Raw genomic sequence first — 18,941 nt, forward strand, 5'->3', positions numbered from 1 at the left:
CGAAAACATCCCACGAAATGTGATGAAAGCTTTTGGAGAAGTACATATGACGCGGCACGTGGGCTATACATACTATAGCCGAAGCTGGAAACGCGCAGGTATTCAGCAAGAGCCTATCCGGTCCAGAAACTTCTCGTAATGGAAATCTCCTTGACTTCCTTGGGCATAGTGTATCTTCGTGCCCGCCATGAGCAAACTCTGCACGAAGTACGGAGTTGAAGGCCTTATCGTCAGGGAGTGCAACTCGAAACGAGAATGCATGATCACGGCGAATAAGGGCCACTCGACGGGCGGGCCTAGATTTCCAAGTACGCGTGGAGAACGAAACAACCGACAACGGGAGCTGGGTAGCGAGTAAGCCAGTGGCAATCTGTACAACCGCGGCCGCGTAAATGAAAACCGGGTAAAAAAAACCTGGCTGTACTACTGCAGCTGTTACCGTCCCAAGGAGGCCGATAGACCAGTTCTCATCTATGCTAGATTCGCTATCAAGCACACTAGTGCATTGAACTCCGTAGTCATCGCATCGGTGGAGACTTCAACGCTAGGGCGATCAAGTGGGATAAGTAGTCGCCCGACTAACACGAGAGGTTGGGCTCTATTCGAAGCTAAAGCTAGACCAGACCTAAATGTTTCGACCGTGGGTGACAAAAAAACCTGCAATAGGAATAGTGCAGAGTTCATCATCGATGTGACCTTCTGAAGGCCGGGTCTAAGCCCTAGCTCAGACTGGAGGGCCGACGATGTGTAAATGCATAGTGATCATCTGGCAATTCGATACAGGGTGGAACAAGGGGTGGAACATGGAGGAGGAAGACGGCCGCAGCCGAGGGCCATTGACAGCGATCGAGAATGGCTGACCTTGCACTTCGATAGGCCGCCATTTGTGGAGCAATTGCGCATGGAAAGTAAAACCGACAATCTGTCTAGCAATGAGCTAGTCGGAACCCAAAGCCGTGCGCGACTCCGCAATGCCAAGGAGATCTCAGCTCAGAAATGCAAGCATACCAGTTTACTGGTGGTGTCCTAAGAGCTAAGAGTAGAATGGAGCGAAGTGGGGCCTACATGGCAGGTAAACTGATATTGAACAAGGAGATTATCGCGTTGCGTTGCGTGGTAACAGAGTAATTCGTAGATTACATACTAAAAGTTGTCATGTTAAAACTTTAATACTCCTATTCTAATTGCTTATGGAATGCTATTTGGGAAGGAATAGCTATCCAATTAGAGGTTGAAGTAAAAAGACATCAGAACTTCCATTGCCGGCCACGCCCATCTTCTCCGTTACGAGGATAGGAAAGGATGTGATGATCAGAGCTGTAGCGTGGTCCCACGGCGCCCTTGGCAAGCATCCAGATTGGCGCCCCACGACAATTAGACATTATTATTTTGCTAAATTTGTTTATTCAAAGTTATGTGTACGTTTTCGAAGTTTTCAAAGAGTACGAACAGATTTTGCATTTCAAGAATCATACTTAGACCAGCACAATAGTTAAAAATGACATTTCAAATTCTTAAAATGTATGATGCATACATTTCTAAAGGAAATCATAGTTTTTTTATTTTATTTTTAAAAATACTGAATTGAATTTCAGGAGCATTCAGAAATCCTCAAACGTTTTTACTATTTTTTGGCTATAGCTTCAACTGGTTTTACCAGAATTTCCTAATAACTTCACCACAAGTTTCTTCTGAAGTTCAATCAAAATATTTCTTAGAAAATTTTCAGAAATCATTAGACAAAAATGGATATGAAGTAATACCAGGAGAAATTGTTGAAGGATGAGTTTTTGTTGAAATCTCTGGAAGAAGTAAGCCAGCTGCGATCTGTACAACCGGTCGAATTCCACGTCGAACGAGGGTTTTGCAACAGCGAAGATCAACGGGGTAAACTACTGCAGATGTTACCGTCCCAAGGTGGCCGATAGACCAGTTCTAATCTATGCTAGATTCGCTATCAAGCGCACTAGTGGATTGAAATCGGTGGAGACTTCAACGCCAGGGCGATCAAGTGGGGTAGTCGCTCGGTTAGTCGAGTTAGTTAGTTTATGTAATGTTAGTAAGTTAGTTAGCAAAGTTGAGCTCTATTCGAAGCTAAAGCTAGACCAGACCTAAATGTCTCGACCGTGGATGACAAAAAAAAACTGCAATAGGAATGGTGCAGAGTTCATCATCGATGTGACCTTCTGAAGGCCGGGTTTAAGCCCAAGTTCAGACTGGAGGGCCGACGATAAGTATACGTACAGTGACCTGCTTGCGATGCGATACAGGGTGGAACATGTAAGAGGAAGACGGTCGCAGCCGAGGGCCATTGACAGCGATCGAGGATGGCTGACCTCGCGCTTCGATAAGCCGCCATTTGTGAAGAAATTGCGCATGGAAAGAAAAACCGACGATCTGTCTAGCGATAAGCCGTGCATGCGACTCCGCAATGCCAAGGCGGCCTCTACTCAGAATTCGAAGCAACCCGGTTTACTGATGATGTCCTAGGAGCTAAGAGCAGAGTGGAGTGAAGTGAGGCCTACAGAGTGGCATTGAACAAAGATAATAATGCACGAAAGCGATCGTGCTTCGACAATCTCGGCCAGGCAGCCAACACGACCCTCTGAGCCTACAGAGTTGTCATGAGGACCAAAACGAAAGACGCGAAAACTGAGCATCAGCACCGAAAGGGAGAGAAAAACGCTAATGTTTTTACTATTGTTGATGTTTATAAACAACTAAGCAAAAGATGATTACAAATTAGAACCAACAGCAGATGGCGCGCAGGTGGGCATGTTTGGGTGGGCGTAGAGGGTAGGATCTACCACCCCTTGTCCAAACCCGGGAAGCCACCTGGCAACCCGTCGGCATCAATGAGAGTCTAATAGGTGTGGAAGAAGATACTTCGTGTGCGTGAGATCCATGTTTGGTGAAAAGTATCTCACTAATACAAGCAAAGCGAGCTCGGCTCCCATGTCAAATAGTGGCGTCACTATTTGTGTTTACATTTTTCTCTCCTTGCTAATAAAGAGCCGTCTCTTCTTCTCTTCTCTCATTGGAGTGGGTCATTCTGTCAAGACTGATGGTATATACCGAGAAACCAGGTGACTCTCGATTGAAACTGCAACCCACCCCGAATCCTAGGAATATGAACTACCAAAAGTCCACAAACCAGTGGGATCCACGACTTGGTACAAAATAGGGCACTGCATGAAATTCTCTCCTTTTCTTTCACTCTTATAGAAATTTTGTGAACAACAAGACCAAGAAACGGCAAAATCCCATACAAAATCAAAACAATGCAGTGTGCGCAGGGCCGTAGCGTGGTCCCATGGGCCCTTGGCAAGCATTCAGATTGGCGCCCTACGACAATTGGCTTCTTTAGCGGTGTTGAGATGACTCCTTAATCTGCATGTCAAACTGAGCCAAAATCCAAAATTTCATGAATTTTGGTGCCCGGGAACCTATTTAAAAATCAGTTCGAAGTTTATGGGCTCGATTTGTCGAATCACCCCTTGTTGCATTTTGTTAGGGACGGAGCTGTCAAGCAGTTGCCCAGCTGTCAAAATGTGATTTCAAAAAATGTCTGAAATTGATAAAGTTCTAAAAATCTAAAAAAAAATAATAGTAGGTGCTCTTTCTTTAAAGGTTTGATTTTGGTGTTCCGAAGAAACAGATTTTCCCCGAATTTTTATTTTTTCTTAGAGTATTTTTCAGTTGTGTATTTCTTTGGGAGTTTGAAATGACCTTTTTAATTGTTATTAAAATTTAAATTTGCTTTACCAAATAATTTTACCAATGGCTTCCTCTGAAGTTTAATCAAAATATTTCCCAGAAAAAAGTGAATTTTCAGTTATCATTAGACGCATCATGGACATGGAAGAATGCCGGGAAAAATTCCTGTAGAACTCTCTTTATAAGTTTTTTGTTGGAATCTCCAGAGGAATTCCAGCTGGAATCACTCAATGAACTTCTGAAACTCTGGAGGAGTTCCTGCATGAATATTTGAAGGAATACCTGATGAAAACCCGGGAAACATTTCAGCCAGAATATTCAATTCCTGGAAATCCTCAAACAGTCTGTGAAAAATTGGCTGTAAGAATTTGTGGAGGCCCACTGGAAATATTTTTAAAAGAATTTTTGAAGTAATTCCTGATAAAAAAAAAAAAACTTAAGGATTCTCTGGAGGATATTCTAAAAATCTCCAGAAGGTTTTACGAAGAAATCCCTGGAGGAATTTCTGAAGAAATCCGTGTTAGGCTTCCAAAAAAAACCTTTGGAGAAATTGTGGATGAAATCAATGGCGGATTTTCTAACGGAATACCTGGGGAAATTTATGAAAAAAAAATCCAAGTCCATGATTTTCTGGAAGAGTTTATGGGAAAACTCATGGTTTTATAGAGGGACTCAAGCAGAAATTTATGGAGAAATCTTTAGTGAACATGGAATAATTTTGGAAGAAATCAATGGTAAATTTTCTAAGCGATGTGAGAGATTTCTTCTCAGATGCATTTCTGAAAAAATCCTGGATGGGATTTCTAAAGGAATCTCTCTATAGGAAGGACTCTTCTATAGGAAAAAATGTGAAATAGAAGTATGGAGAAATAGAAGCTTAAGCCCCCAGAAAATTTATAGAATCTGTGGAGAAATTTCTGAAGGTATCTTGAAAGAAATTTTCAAATTTATCCACGAACGATTTTTTGAAAGAATTTTTTAAAGAAAATCCTTAGAAAAATATTAGAAAAAAACCTTTAATCAATTTCTGAATAAATTACTAGATAACTTCTGAATGTCTCCCTAGAGGAGTTTCTATAGGTATCTATCGAAAAATTTCGAGAGAAATCTTCAGAAGAATTTTTGATTTTCTGTTTTGAGTTTCTGTGAGAATTTCTGGAAGAATTGTTTGAGAATTTTTGAAAGAAATCCCTAGTAGAATTTCTGAAAGAATTATTAAGAGATTTTCTGAAGGAAACCTAGCAGGAATATGCGAAGAAATACTCAAAATCTATAAAATAAAATATCACCATCCTATTTTCTTCTAGTCTTAGGCCTTTTCGGCGCCCAACTTGGCCAACCGCACGCTACGGCTCTGCCTATAACCCAGTAGGTACTTGTCAAAATCGTTGGGAAAATGGAAAATTATTTGTGTTAATTCTATTGGAGTGACGTGACGCAGCTCGACTCGCATATCTAGGCGAAAAATCTCGACTCGAATGAAATGATTCTCTATTTGATTTACACAGCGAGTCATCTCATTCGAGCCGAGATTTCTCATATCACTATGCAAGTCGAGCTGCGTTACGTCACTCCACTCGAGGGATTCTTGCGGGGACTGTACTTAGAATGTTTTCCTCATAAACTGTTCATAGTTCTGCTAGCACTTGATCGAGGAAATTACACTATTTTGTATGAAAATGTTGTGATCCGGACTGAAAGTAAAATCGATGGCTAACTTAACCCATTTTAAGAGTTAGTAGAATAAAGGGTACAAAATACTCGATTTTTCGTTTGAAAAAATTTACAAATTAGAAAACACACCAAAGGCCCATGTAATGGGTACTTGAAAACTAGCGTGAATTGAAATAGGAATTGGAAATTTGCATGGTTATGGTTGGAACTGGGAAATGTCATGACATTTTTTCCATGAAGTTCCGTGACATTTCCCATCCCTGCTTACATCAGCCGCAAAGAATAATCACCACAATTTTTAAGTGTTTTGTTTCATGGGATGGGAGAATGAATAATCAAAAACATCGCTACTAAATCCACATTTGAACAGCTTCTGCGCCTAATCTAATCATCAAAAAATTAAACAAAAAATCCAGAATACGTTTTTATTCCAATATACCAAATAATTTAACTTAATAGATCACGAATCGGTTACAAAGTCTAAAGTTCACTGGGTGAGTTTTCATAAGAATAGCATTGAGACCATACGTCCTATAATGACATATGACAAACAACCGCCAAGGGTCGTTGAATCACTACCTGTAATCTTTTCACGCACGACATACGTGGAACATTCTCATCAGGAAAAAGGACCACATGTCCCGGCTGAATGGGAGATCCACGAATCTGAAAAGTGGCAGTATTGTCCATAGTTTTCAGTATCAAATCCTAACCTACAAAATATCTATCATAGTTATTTTTGCTCAATTTTCGTTTCTTTTTCACAATTCACTGTTTAGGAATATATTCGTTCTCGTAGGGCAAGTCTTATCGGGATTCATCTTCTTCAAATGTTAGTTTACAAATGTTTATCAAATAATTTGTACCACGTTACACGCTGTCATCGGGATTGGCGCCGTGCCGAGCTGGCGCTTAAAAGCTATGCTCGTACAGCAGGTAGCTCTGCAGCTCCTTCGGGATGAACAGGGATGGTACAAATTCAGGCAGGTTGCGGCCGAACAGCCTCCGGAAGTGAGCTCGCACGCGGGACTTGAGGGGCATCGGGATGGTGGCTCGTTCCAGCAGAAGCATCCGTTGGTCGCCGTTCAGCTGCTGGTTGCGGCGGATCATGCAGGGATCGAACTCTTCCGCTGCTTCCAGTATTATCCGGAAAGAGTCCGACTCGGGGTCCATGTGCGTGAGGCAGTTGAGTATACCCTCGGGGTCGCGGAATTGGGTTTTGAGGATGACCTGTGGGGGAAATGCAAGATGAGATTGTAGGTACAGTTTTGAGATAATGTCAGGAAAACTTACTCTAGCGCCGTATTTCATAAGCAACCGAAGCTCCTCAGGTTTTACGTCTTCGTTACTTGCGATCAGTTCAGCAAGGGGTGGTCTTAGAACGGCATTGGTTGCTATATCTCCAACGACACGGATATTTGGATCGGCACCATATGACAAGAGCATCTTTAAAAACATTAAATATGAAAACGTGAAATTCATTTTGCATCATGATGAGTTCAAAATCGCGTACCTTCATGATTTCAACTCTGTGCGGGATATTGTCGGCGCAGGCCACATGCAGAGGAGATCCGATGATGGGACTGCAACGGTTTACATTGGCGCCATTTTCCAACAGTATCCGTACCAGTGTGGGATCGCCACGTAGAACTGCCAAATCCAGCGGGCTGGGTCTGTCCGGTTCCGGAAGTGGCGCAGGAATGTCCACCCGAGCGCCCTGTTTGATGAGCAGATTGACCAAGGAGGCATTCCCTACAGAATAGAAGAAATTTCCTTTCGTTAAAAGTGTTTGGTCGTCGGCAGTCTAGGGTCGAGTGCCAAAGTACTAAAGCGAGAGTGAAGAGTAAACGAATCGGGAAAGTCTGATGATATTTAAATCGTTAGAAGTCAAGGAGTGTCGTTCAGTAGAAACGTACCACCAAAAAGGTTGAGACCTAACAACAACGCACACAGACAAACACAATACGTTTACAATAGAGCAGATAAATATTAGTTTAAAGAAAGCAATTTCAAAATATCTACTAGAATAATTACCTGAGAGGACGGCATAATGCAACACGGTGCGATAGTCGTTTCTGGCATCGGTCATGGCGTTTACATTGGCACCATACTGCAGCAACAGAAGTACAGAATCGATGTTTCCATTCGTACGGACAGCTCTCATCAGAGGTGTGATTCCAGATCGATCTCGTGCTTCAGTATTGGCTCCAAAGCGAAGCAACAGTTCCAAGCTTTCAATATCAGTGGCCAAATTTATTTCCGAACCAAAGAAATAACGCTTGTTAGGGTCGGCTCCTCTCTCGAGCAGAAGCCTAGCCACATCGTAGTGACGGTTGCGCAGGGCCAGTCGGAGTGGTTCATCACAAAGCGTAGTCCGTGGATAGGGATCATCAGTGGGTTCACGATAGTCCACTTTACATCCACCGTTCAGTAGTATCTTGGCCAAATCGTAAAATCTGTAAGAAGAAATTTAATCAGTTAATCTGGCATGGCTCGGATTCAACCTTGTCGTTCTTTACCCATGTTCCGCGGCCAGATGCAAAGCGCTGTAACCGACCTCATCGATGGCATTGATGTCGGCATTGCGCACCAGAAGCAAATTCACGGCCGCCTCGTTGTTCTGCCAGACGGCATAGTGCAGCGGTCGTAAGCCCTGGGTGACCTGTTCGTTGACCTTGGCCCCGCAAGCCAGCAGGATGCGGAGTTCATCCATCGGGACCATCCGGATGATGGCATCGGCGAGGGCCCTCTGCAGAGGGTTGGCCGCGCATTCGGCCGGCATTGGGAGAACGCGTCCTGTGGGGTAAATGGGAAATAGGTTCGAGACATGAGTGAAGTTACATCTTGGTAATGTTTTGATAATCGCCCAAGGTATCTCACATTTGAAATATTTCAATAAAGCAAATCAAAATAAACAGACTAAGACGAAACAATGAAATCTGCAATGTGATACAAAAAAAACTTCATTGCGGATCCTGAACATATAAAAATCCATCAATTGTTGGGCTTCTTTGCCCTGTTGTTAGAGATGCCAGCTATTAAGGCGTATTGAAAGCCATGGAATGTGGGTTCAATTCCCAATCCAGTCAATTCCCCAGTATGGTGTAAGTTATACTCAGACTGTACAGCCTTAGGCTGAAGACGGTGTGTAGTATTTTTTTACAATAGATTACTATAACCATAAGATTACTCCAGGGGAGAAAGTTTTTGAATCTCAGAAGAATTTGCAACAAACTCGACCAAGACGTAGTACATGATTGCGAGTAGAGACAGAGGCACGGCTAGTGGTGTTAGTACTGAACTAGTGATTGATGGGGATGTGTTTCAGAATGTTCAAGCAACGCTAGCAGACCTAATACCAGCAAAAGTGTTGTTTTTGTCTGATAGATTTTTAGGCATGAAATTTATCCAAATTAAAAAGCAGTATTATGTACATGCTTCGTATTACAATATTAATTAACGTGTCCTGCATTCAAATACGTGTATTGAACAAGCGCTTAAATTAAAAATATAACACAAAGTACTTCATGCTATCATTATTCAATGGTATTGCCTCTGTTGCGTAAACATCACAAAACATCAACCGCATCCCAAATTCACCCGGTAGCTCACATCATTTCATCGATTATATTTTTGTAAACTAGATGTGCCGCTTCTCTCTAGCGCGTCGCTCGTTTGAACTGAAACTGAAAGTTCCCTCCTCACATCTCAAACACAGCACAAACTTCGACGACATCATGTCGTCAATTAGACGCGACGACAACGACGATGTGCACAAAAATGTTGCAGGGCCATTATCTAATACCCTTCTTGGTCGTCTATATCGTTACGTAGATCGCGGTAGTGTAAGAATTTTCTCTTTGATGGGTGGCGATTCTTCTATTTCAGGAGAAAATTACCATTTCATTTTTCTACTGACCTCTCTCGTCCATCGTGAAGCAACCCCGCTCCTCTGACTGGTTCCACAAATTAGCGCACGTAAAGATGTGATCGTGAGTGGAAACAGAACACACTTTGGCAATCTGGGGCCGAGCAGATGTAAAACAGCTGAAGATCTTGCCAACGGACGTCGTCCCGGCCAAGCACGTGCACCGGTTTGTGATCAAACAAAGGATTCCGCCGACTTATTGCGTTCTAATGTAGGAAAACCGTTGAACTTTGAAGCTGGACGCAGGCGGTGCGGTATAGCTTCGTCTTTTGTTTGAAATAGATAGGAAAATACGCGGAGATGCATGCACCCAACCAGGAGGAGCATACACCAACAACTGCTAACTGGGTGGGAGTACGAAAAAAGACGAGATAGATTGGAAGCGTAGCGTGTCGTCAATGATAGACGATACCGTGAAATAGTGTGTTATTGTATAGCCATAGCCACCCTTCGGTTTATTTAAACTGTTATAACTCGAAAGTTTCTTCAAAAACCTTCTCATAATGCCGCTGGAGCAGAACGATGAAGAAGCACTGGTGAGAGCACTTCACTGGGTCATTACCAAGATTTGGGAGAAGGAAGTATTACCGGAGGAATGCATGGAAGGTATCGTGTGTCCCATCTAAAAAAGGCGACAAGTTGGATTGCGGAAACTATGGCGCGATCACACTACATATTGAGCGCTGCCTACAAGATACTCTCCCAAATATTATGCTGCCGTCTATCACCAGTTGCAAGAGAATTCGTGGGGCAATATCAGGCTGGATTCATGGGTGTACACGCTACAACGGACCAGATGCTCATCATTCTTCAGGTGTTACAAAAATGCCGCGAATACAACGTGCCCACTCATCATTTGTTCATCGATTTTAAATCAGCGTATGATACAATCTATCAACACCAGCTATGGTAGATTATGCACGAATACGGGTTCCCGGATAAACTGATACGATTGATCAAGGCGACGATGGATCAAGTGATGTGCGTAGTTTGTGTATCAGAGACATTTTCGAGTCCCTCCGAATCTCGCAGAGGGTTACAGCAAGGTGATGGTCTTTCGTGCTTGCTGTTTAATAAGGAGAGCGGGAATAAACACGAGTGGAACGGTTTTAACGAAGTCAGTACAGCTGCTTGGTTTTGCTGATGCTAATGATATTATAGCTCGCAAATTAGAGACGATGGCGGAAACGTACACCCGACTAAAGCATAAAGTCATGCGAATCGGATTAGTCATTATTGTGTAGAAGACAAAGTACATAATGGCAAAAGGCTCTAGGGAGGAGTCATTTTTGAAATTGAGAATAAGTTGGAAATCAGAATTTATTGGATTATCAATATTGGTATCAACAAATTTGGTTCCAGTACAATAAATGCCATAATTTTACGAGATTTGTTTTGGAACTTGTGATAAAATCTTGAAAAATAGTAGAATAAAGAACATACATAGAAGGTTAACCCTCAAAGCCCCAGGACAAACTTCTTTTTTTTAATCGTCTGATACTCAGGATCTGTAAAATATAAAAATAAGCGGTTTTCACTATGATGGATGGGAAGAGTTGTACTTCATGTAAGAGTAGTTGTCAATCCGGAAGTCCATGTTTGAACCTGTTTTTGCACCGGAAATAAGTGTTCCCTGGGGCAATGTTTTGGCGAGTCGTCTATGAATCTGGTATTTTATAAAAATTCTGAAATCTTTAACAACTTGGAATGGTAGGCCAACGCAAGAACACAATGCTGGGGCTGCTTTCTGGCATGAGATGCATCTGAAACTTGGTCCCAGGAGTGTACTTCCGGTAGGACTCCCTAAGACCCAATTTCGTGATCATAATCATTTTGCACCTGAAAAGATGATTTTAGAAGTTTGGTGTCTATGAAGAATTTGTTTCGTATATTTGAGCCCTTCTTTTAAAAGTATCACTCATGTGATCCGCCTAAAATTCAAAAACGGGTCTTACTTTTAGCCAACGAATTATTACTAGATCATTGCATACTTTTAGGCGTTTATCGGTTTCTGTCCCAATTTACAAAATTAATTCCAATTTGTAAAAGCACGCTTCGCTAAGAAATTTAAGGCCTGATTGAGATTCCACCTTGATTGATCTATCGAGAATTAACAACTTATTATTGAAAAAGTAGCCTAAAGGCAGCTGTAGAACATATCGCCAAACATAGCACCAGGGAACACTTATTTCCGGTGCAAAATCAGGTTCAAGCATGGACTCCCGGTTTGACAACTACCCTCGCATGAAGTACAACTCTTCCCATCGATCATACTGAAAACCGCTTATTTTTATATTTTACAGATTTTGAGTATCAGCCGGTCAAAAATAAAAAGTTTGTCCTGGGGCTCTGAGGGTTAAGCCTCTCAGCCCTGTTAGAGAGATTACTATTTTCTCCTTCGTATAGTGCGCGACGAGTGGATGCTCGCGATCTGAGATTCGCGATCATATGATCGCTGCGTTTGTTTGTGTTTCGCAAAAGACAGAAATGGGTTTCCTCATCTCTCACACTCAAGCATCGCAGTTTGTGTTGTTTTTAGTGATCTATAATTAAGTTACCGGCAGAATGGTTTACACACAGCAGCACACATGTACCATTTTCTCTTCGAGGGCCATCCCTTTGTTGGCAAACAAACGCGATGGTTGGGGATGCCAGTACGTAGACTCAAGATCGCTCAAATGGCGGTGTGATACAGATCGACAGCTGAATAGTTTGGCCCAAGAATGGGAATCGCTACAATGATAACCCTTGTCGGTATAGGCAGCCTACATCAAAGCACTTCGACAGACCAGATAGACAGCTTGTCGTCGACAAACAGAAACCAACAAAACCGTCAGCAAAAGCACTAACGTGTTTCTGTTTCTTTGGGATTCTCGCCAACCCGCCAATAAATCGGCTGCCAACTTTTCCTAATTTATCGAACTGTGTATTACCTGCGAGGAGCAAAGACCGGTGCGCAATTAGCAGTCAACGTCTTCTCCTAGACCACGTCGATAACATAGTATGGGTAGTCGAGCAAAACGGACGGTGAATTTACGTTTTGCGAATAGTCATAAATATTTCCAACCGCAATCCCGGGAATTACCATTAGTTGTGACAATTTCGCATTGCAAAGTGGGAAAAGTTTGTAAACACCGTTGTTTTATTGAACAAGGTCACGTGGTATCTTCTTGAAGACGGACGACGGCGCCTGATGAAAACCACGTTCCATTCCGATGTCACCCACCGCGTATTGACCACAACGGAATAAGTAATTATGGCCGAAACGCAATTTGTCCGCAATCGATTTTCTAGGCTAGTCTAGGCAGGCGTTCGTGCGAGATTTCGCGTTGCCCCTCCAAGAAAGACGTTTATTGTTTTTGTTTTTCGCCTGATACACGCGCTCAAGACGGGAGAAAGCAATCGCGCATTTCCCGCATATACACAACAGGAGTACATTAAAGGTCAATAACTAGACGGAGCAGAACTAAAATTAGACACCTAATCCCGGAAAATTGGAATCGAGACGAAATTAGATGGTGTGGATAAGGAGGTTGCTCGAGCGTCGCTGTCGGGATGGATGCACTACCATGCGCCTCCATCGTAGAGAAAGTGATCGAATCTCGTATGCGTGATGCTCGTACGCATTGGGATTTGGGTTTTCCAGATCACATATACGTCTTACTGAGTGCTTAACAGCAAATTTAACACAATACGCTCAATTGTCCCAGTGATTGAACTATTGTATTTATTTTTCGCTAACTCATTAAATTATTTAAAAAAAATGTGTTGTAATAATCGATTATACAGATCGAAAAAAAGAGTGTAAAATTCTGTGACATATGATGCACATGATTGGAGCGTGGGATATAACAGAAGTTTAAATGACATATCATGTAAAAGTCTTAAAATATCATGTAAACTTCCATTATATGTCATGTAATTTAGAATGACTCTGTGTTTTACATGACATATAACACAAATTCACATGATAATATCATGTAAACCAACATAACACTAAGTTTACATGACTAAAACTGAAGTTTACATGACGTGTAAATCTCATTATTTTTATCTGTGTACCGAAAGCAGCGAGCTAGGCCAATTTTTTACCACTCGGCGATTCGCTGCCAAGCTCAATACCAATATTTCAAGTGTAAAACATAACTTTTCAATCATGTACTAAATAACTGAACAAAATTACGTTGTATCGAGCATATTTAACGGTGTTACGAAGGTTACCCGTAGTTTTCTATTTTCTTGTAGGTATCTGCCAAATTCAGTCCGATTTTAAACTGTCTTGTAATAATTCTGAGGAGAATGGAGGTGAACAGCTTCACACGTGATTCAGACAAAACGCTCCGAAAACATTCTTCTCACAGAGCAGCAAGCTACAGAAATTTTCGGTAAATAAAAATGTTGCAAATACTGCTTTTCGGAGCACAAGGAAACATCCCAAGTAACAATTCCATTGCTGATTGGTTTTTATTACAGCAATATTTAAAACTCACAGTTTTATAACTACCTTTATGAAAACCATAGAAGAAATGTTTTATAGTATACTTGAAGATATTCATAAAGCCAGATTTGAAGAGTATTCAAAACTCTCCGATATGTAAACCTTCTGGCATTTATTTTTACCACAAAAAACTAAACAAAAACTCAACAGATGGCGATCCGATCGATTAGTAACGACATCTGTAGGTGAAAAAGCAGAAACTACGACACTGCTAGGTTTATTGCGGTCATTATAAAAGTAAAATTGCTTTCGTTTTATTTTCGCTAATTATGGTCTTCGCCATGTTGAAAAATTAGCTGACGTGAACTGAAAATAGTTAATTTTATTAAAATTAACAATGAATTGATAGTTTGCCGCCATTCCCATAACATGCCCACATAAATAATCTCTCTCAGCTAAGTTTTCTTGTGATTCGAGATAGTTTTACCAAACTAACAAGCTGATTTATTTCATTCCAATATGATAATATTCACTATTTTCGAAGCGTTTATGTTTCTGCAACACCAATATTCACAATAAAATTGAATGCGCATAAGCCTACCAACACAACAACTACTAAAATATTACTTTGAAATGATCGCTTTCTACTTACGAATAATGTCTCCTCCTGAACTTCACGTGCCATCGAAGAAACTTCTCTGCATCTTGAACTGTCATATTTTTTGTTGAAAAAAAAAACAACAATCATAACCTCTTTTCGAGAATGGAAAAAAAATCAACTAGGTTTTAAAATATTGTTATTGCTATTCTTAATGTGGTTATGGTGTATTAATCAGTTTTATTGCAAGTTTTATAAAATTGGTCATGAAGATCTCTTATAGAGTCGAACAAAACTTAAATTGTTACTTGGGATAAGATGGAAGTAGGGCTCATCGTGATCGAAAGTGCTGTGCTACAAATCTGTTTGCCTCTTTTTTCACTCTCCTGTTTTGTGTGGTTTCTGTATTATTGTTGGCTTGGCACAAAAATGGTTATATACTAGTATACAAAGATAATTAAGACTGGTGCTACACCATCCGAAAGCATAACGCGTATGAACAATTGACCTGCGTATCTGTGAAGGTCTTGGTTCCGAAACGACAGAAAATAAATTTTCTTTTTCTGAAAACGTTACCTTAGCATAGCCCACTACTCTGCTACATCTCCTCTCCGTCTTCAGAGGCTGTACAGACTGAAAGAAACTTAACATTAGACAAGGGATACATGGAGCATGCACCAGTGGATATGGAGAAGAAACTATTTTCACGAAAAGTTTCATCGCCCGGAGCGGGAATCGAACCCTCACCCCATAGCATGGTGTAATTCAAGACCAACAATTGAGAAGGCCGCGACAACATTTTGTAAACAAATATGTTTCTGACGACTTAGGACCTTCTGAACTCCACCCACACACATCACCACCACACCACTAACACACGCAGAAAAATAAATTGTAAACACAATTAAAATCTAGTTCAAATCAACCAATTTTTCAGTTTACTATAGCGACAAACTGATTTCCAGTTTAAACTGTTTAAACAAAGTATGATAATACCAATATTTTCATTAGACGAAATTTTTGACAGTTTGTTAGAACAACCAGAGATTTGGTAGTTTCAACATAAAATAGCTAATTGTTTTAAACGACAGCACTTTTGCCACTAACAAAGCCGGATTGTGATTGTATTGGTGACGGCAGCTCCAGCAGCAGCTCCGAAATCTATTTTTAGACACTCGGCAAGCGGATGGAAGGGAGATCGAATAAAAAAAAGACAAAAAGGCGAAACCGACCAACTTTTTGTGGATGCTGTCTTTAGTACCTGCGCGTTATCCATCACGGCCAAAACTTCACTTGGAAGTTGGGGTGATGGATTTGCTACACTTTCTTCGTTGTGGCGATTTTGGGGTAAGGGTTTTCAAGATGTGTGAATGTTTACAGGCCATGTTTGTGGTCTTCATTTTGTTGGAATGAAGGGAATTGGTTGTTTTGATCGATAAACTCTACGTAAGAACAAAGAAATATAACTTTGGATTAAGTAAATGGCCAGTTTGAAAATCAACCATGTGTTTTATTGTTTTAAACAAGCCTCATTTTTTATGCGTGTACCTTTGGAAGAGTCGCATAATCCACCAGTCACTTCGGGCAATAAACCGGATGGGCATCCTCCTTCAGGTACAACTTGATTTTTACTTTCGTACCCCGACCCTAAGTACTCCTGAAAACTTTCGGAAGCTTCTCTTTCAGTTACTTGGTGCAATCTTCTGGACGTTCCTAGACGGAATTGACTAGACTGTTGATTGGAACATGCACAATCCGGATTGTTTGAAACGAAAATGCTCCACGTTTCACTCAGGTTTCCGATGGTGATTTCAGTTAGAAACGCCGCCAGAAGCTTCAAAATATCTCCAGGTGGTTGTCCAATCCAGTTTTCTTGGAAAATGACTGTAATGTATGACGCCGAATCATGTTGAAACTTGACTGCATTCCCTTCTTTGAAATATATTACATTATTTTAAGAAACACTGTCTTAGTAGGCGTTCAATAATGCATAACATTATGAACAGTCATAAAACTTCTCGATTCAGAACATAGTAACTGAAGCATGTTCTCTAAAAATGACTTAGTTTGGCCAACTATGAACTACTAGTGGACGGTTGGAGTAGGACGGTCAAACGTCAAGCTCAAGAAAAACTAATACGAGTGCTACAGCTTTGTAACCGACCAATCAGCAAATATTCAAATATACCGTAAAAGCAGTGTATGTATGTAATTATTCCCAATAAGAGTGATACATATGTATGTTTGAGCTGTTAGTGTTCAGGTTAGTCTTTTGACTGTTGTCGTTTGAAAACTAGTCGAATCACTCGTTCAGCCTCATGTTATTTCAGCTTTTTGATGCATTCAGCCTTTTGTAATTTCAGCCTCTCGTGTTTCAGCCTTCTGTTATTTCAGCCTATCGTAACTCAGCCTTTTGTACGTAACCCTCCGAGCCGTGTCTTTGTAGTTTCGAGAGATTGCATTGATGTACTTGTCTTTACACTCTACCAATTGCGTATCTTGCTTCAGGTTCACAATCTTCAACCAAGTTCTGCCAAGGTACCATTTATGTGCATGATTTCATAATTACTTTTGCAAGCATTTTTTTCTATGTCTAAATTTTCAACAAAAACTGCAAATCCTTGAAAAAGATTCTCTGCAAAAATAAGTAAAATTCTAAGATTCATAGATCACATTGTTTTGCATGCTATATAGTTGTAGAGTCACCGTGCTATAAGTAACCTTACGCTCAAACAATCATTCTGTTCTGCTCTTTTTTGTTATTACTTGTGCTCGCTTCCAACAAAACAAAGAAACATAATATACAGCGCTTCAATCCCTTGTTTTGAGTAGGAAGGAAATGGGTGCGTATATACTTAGTAAGGGAACACGTTACTACAACGGTAGTACAACCCAAAGTCATCTGGAACTTGAGGGCACTGGCTTTGCAAAAAAATAGCCACCATGCGCCTCCATCGCAGTGATTGCGATAGGCAATACGTAAAAGCTGGAATTTTAATACTGCTAAATCGATTATGTGACTTATTTGCTAGTCATATCTTCGTAATATCTGGGTTAGAAAAAAGCTTCAATATTTCAGACTACCTAGTGATAGGCTTATCGGACATTTGCATTTCTCATACCCAAGGTGAATGTATATGTGTTAGTAAATATGTTTTATAAAAACAAAAGTTCTGTTCTGTATCTGTTAGTGTTGGTGAAAAACATTTCGTCTAGACTGTAAGATTTCCGAGGTCAATGATTTGTTAGTTGATAATCTTTTTCAAACGGGACAACAAATTGAATGGTCTTGATAAACGTATCATATGACTTCTAAATGTGGACAATAATTGCTACCCATGCCATGAATTTTGTTTTTATTTTTCTTTTTTCTAAATTGTGAAGTGATTGCCTGTAAATCCAATTCAAATATTTTTTCTTTAGGGCCCAACTGATTTGATCGATTTCTCGTAGACGAGATACAGCAGTCTCGAGCGGATCTGAACTAAAAAAAGCTTTCAAAAACTCAATACATTTTCTGTAATATCACAGAGAGAGGATCTACGAAGGGGAATCGATCATGTCAGTTAGGCCAAAATGGAAAGTCATTGTCGAAATGAACAATTTTCGCTCTACGGTTTGATTGTAATGATTTTGTTGCATATCTTAGTTTTTCATAAAAAAAAACCTGGCTTAGTTTATGTAAAACGCGATAACTTATATATATAACACATAAAATTCACATAGACAAAGCTGTTAAAAGAAATACACAATCAATTAACTTACAGGATATTTTCCTCCAACGACGTATCACAAACAGTTTCAATTTTTTTTTCGTTTATATATCACAGCTTTTTCACAAACTTTCAGTTTCAGCAGCACAGTTAAATTAAAACTTATCAAACAAAATAATCACATAAAAATCACTTTCCTAAATGCACGCTTGTTGCCAGCTTAGAACAAAGAGTCCCACACTTTCATAAAATGCAACTCCGCAGTGTAATTATCTTGCTTCAGTGCTTTGGCTTCTCACTGCTAATGGATCCGCTGTGAAGTTCAATTCACCCGTAAATGTCTTTCTGTGTATCACTCGTACAACGACGGTTTCACAAATGAATAGTTCCAACTTGATTAGTTTGCTGCGACTTCAACTGCTTTCCTCTTCGGAGGATCGACGTTGACTGAGTTCAAGCGCCCTGGGATCCTTGGGTCATCCCGTACCCGGATTGTACACATTCGATCTGCAAAGACGAAGATTCCCTTTCTCCCCATCGCCAATCGAGCACAGTCCCATAAAAGAGCCAAAAGGAAAATACATATACGTATAAATTAATAAGCACCCCACAGGTTCAGCGAGCGCTCGCCAAAGTAAATAAAAACAAAAAACATTCGCACGAGCAGACAGCCAGCCAGAGGAAATCCCACAGGGGACGCGATTTTCCGCATTTTCCGTTACAACTGCGACGCTAAAGAGTCACGGTTGCTGGTATTGGCGCGCTTCCTTTCTTGTCTCAGAGCGTCGCGCCGCCGCCCGTCATAAGGCAGCCGGCGTAACACGCTTAGTAGTTTGCGTCGCGTCGCAAATTTTCACGGAACTGCGATTTGAT

At 40.8% G+C, this 18,941-nt stretch overlaps 1 protein-coding gene across 3 annotated transcripts; it reads right to left on the reverse strand.

Annotated features, from left to right (window-relative positions):
- Nucleotides 1-5,802: 5,802 nt before the first annotated feature.
- On the reverse strand, nucleotides 5,803-18,618 carry LOC109407410 (putative ankyrin repeat protein RF_0381). Of its 3 annotated transcripts, none has more exons than XM_062850172.1 (6): nucleotides 18,121-18,618; nucleotides 7,911-8,187; nucleotides 7,426-7,847; nucleotides 6,905-7,143; nucleotides 6,685-6,837; nucleotides 5,803-6,621 (listed from the first exon to the last, which is right to left on the reverse strand). In XM_062850172.1, the coding sequence occupies exons 2-6, from the start codon at nucleotides 8,171-8,173 to the stop codon at nucleotides 6,304-6,306; spliced, it is 1,395 nt and encodes a 464-aa protein (XP_062706156.1). In that variant the 5' UTR covers nucleotides 8,174-8,187; nucleotides 18,121-18,618; the 3' UTR covers nucleotides 5,803-6,303. The 3 variants fall into 3 exon arrangements, with proteins under 3 accessions (XP_062706156.1, XP_062706157.1, XP_019550440.2); XM_062850173.1 differs by lacking the exon at nucleotides 18,121-18,618 and adding an exon at nucleotides 14,410-14,596; XM_019694895.3 differs by lacking the exon at nucleotides 18,121-18,618 and adding an exon at nucleotides 9,311-10,601.
- Between the last annotated feature and the right edge of the window lie 323 nt (nucleotides 18,619-18,941).

The sequence above is a fragment of the Aedes albopictus genome, chromosome 2, assembly GCF_035046485.1.
Source record: "Aedes albopictus strain Foshan chromosome 2, AalbF5, whole genome shotgun sequence".
NCBI lineage: Eukaryota > Metazoa > Arthropoda > Insecta > Diptera > Culicidae > Aedes > Aedes albopictus.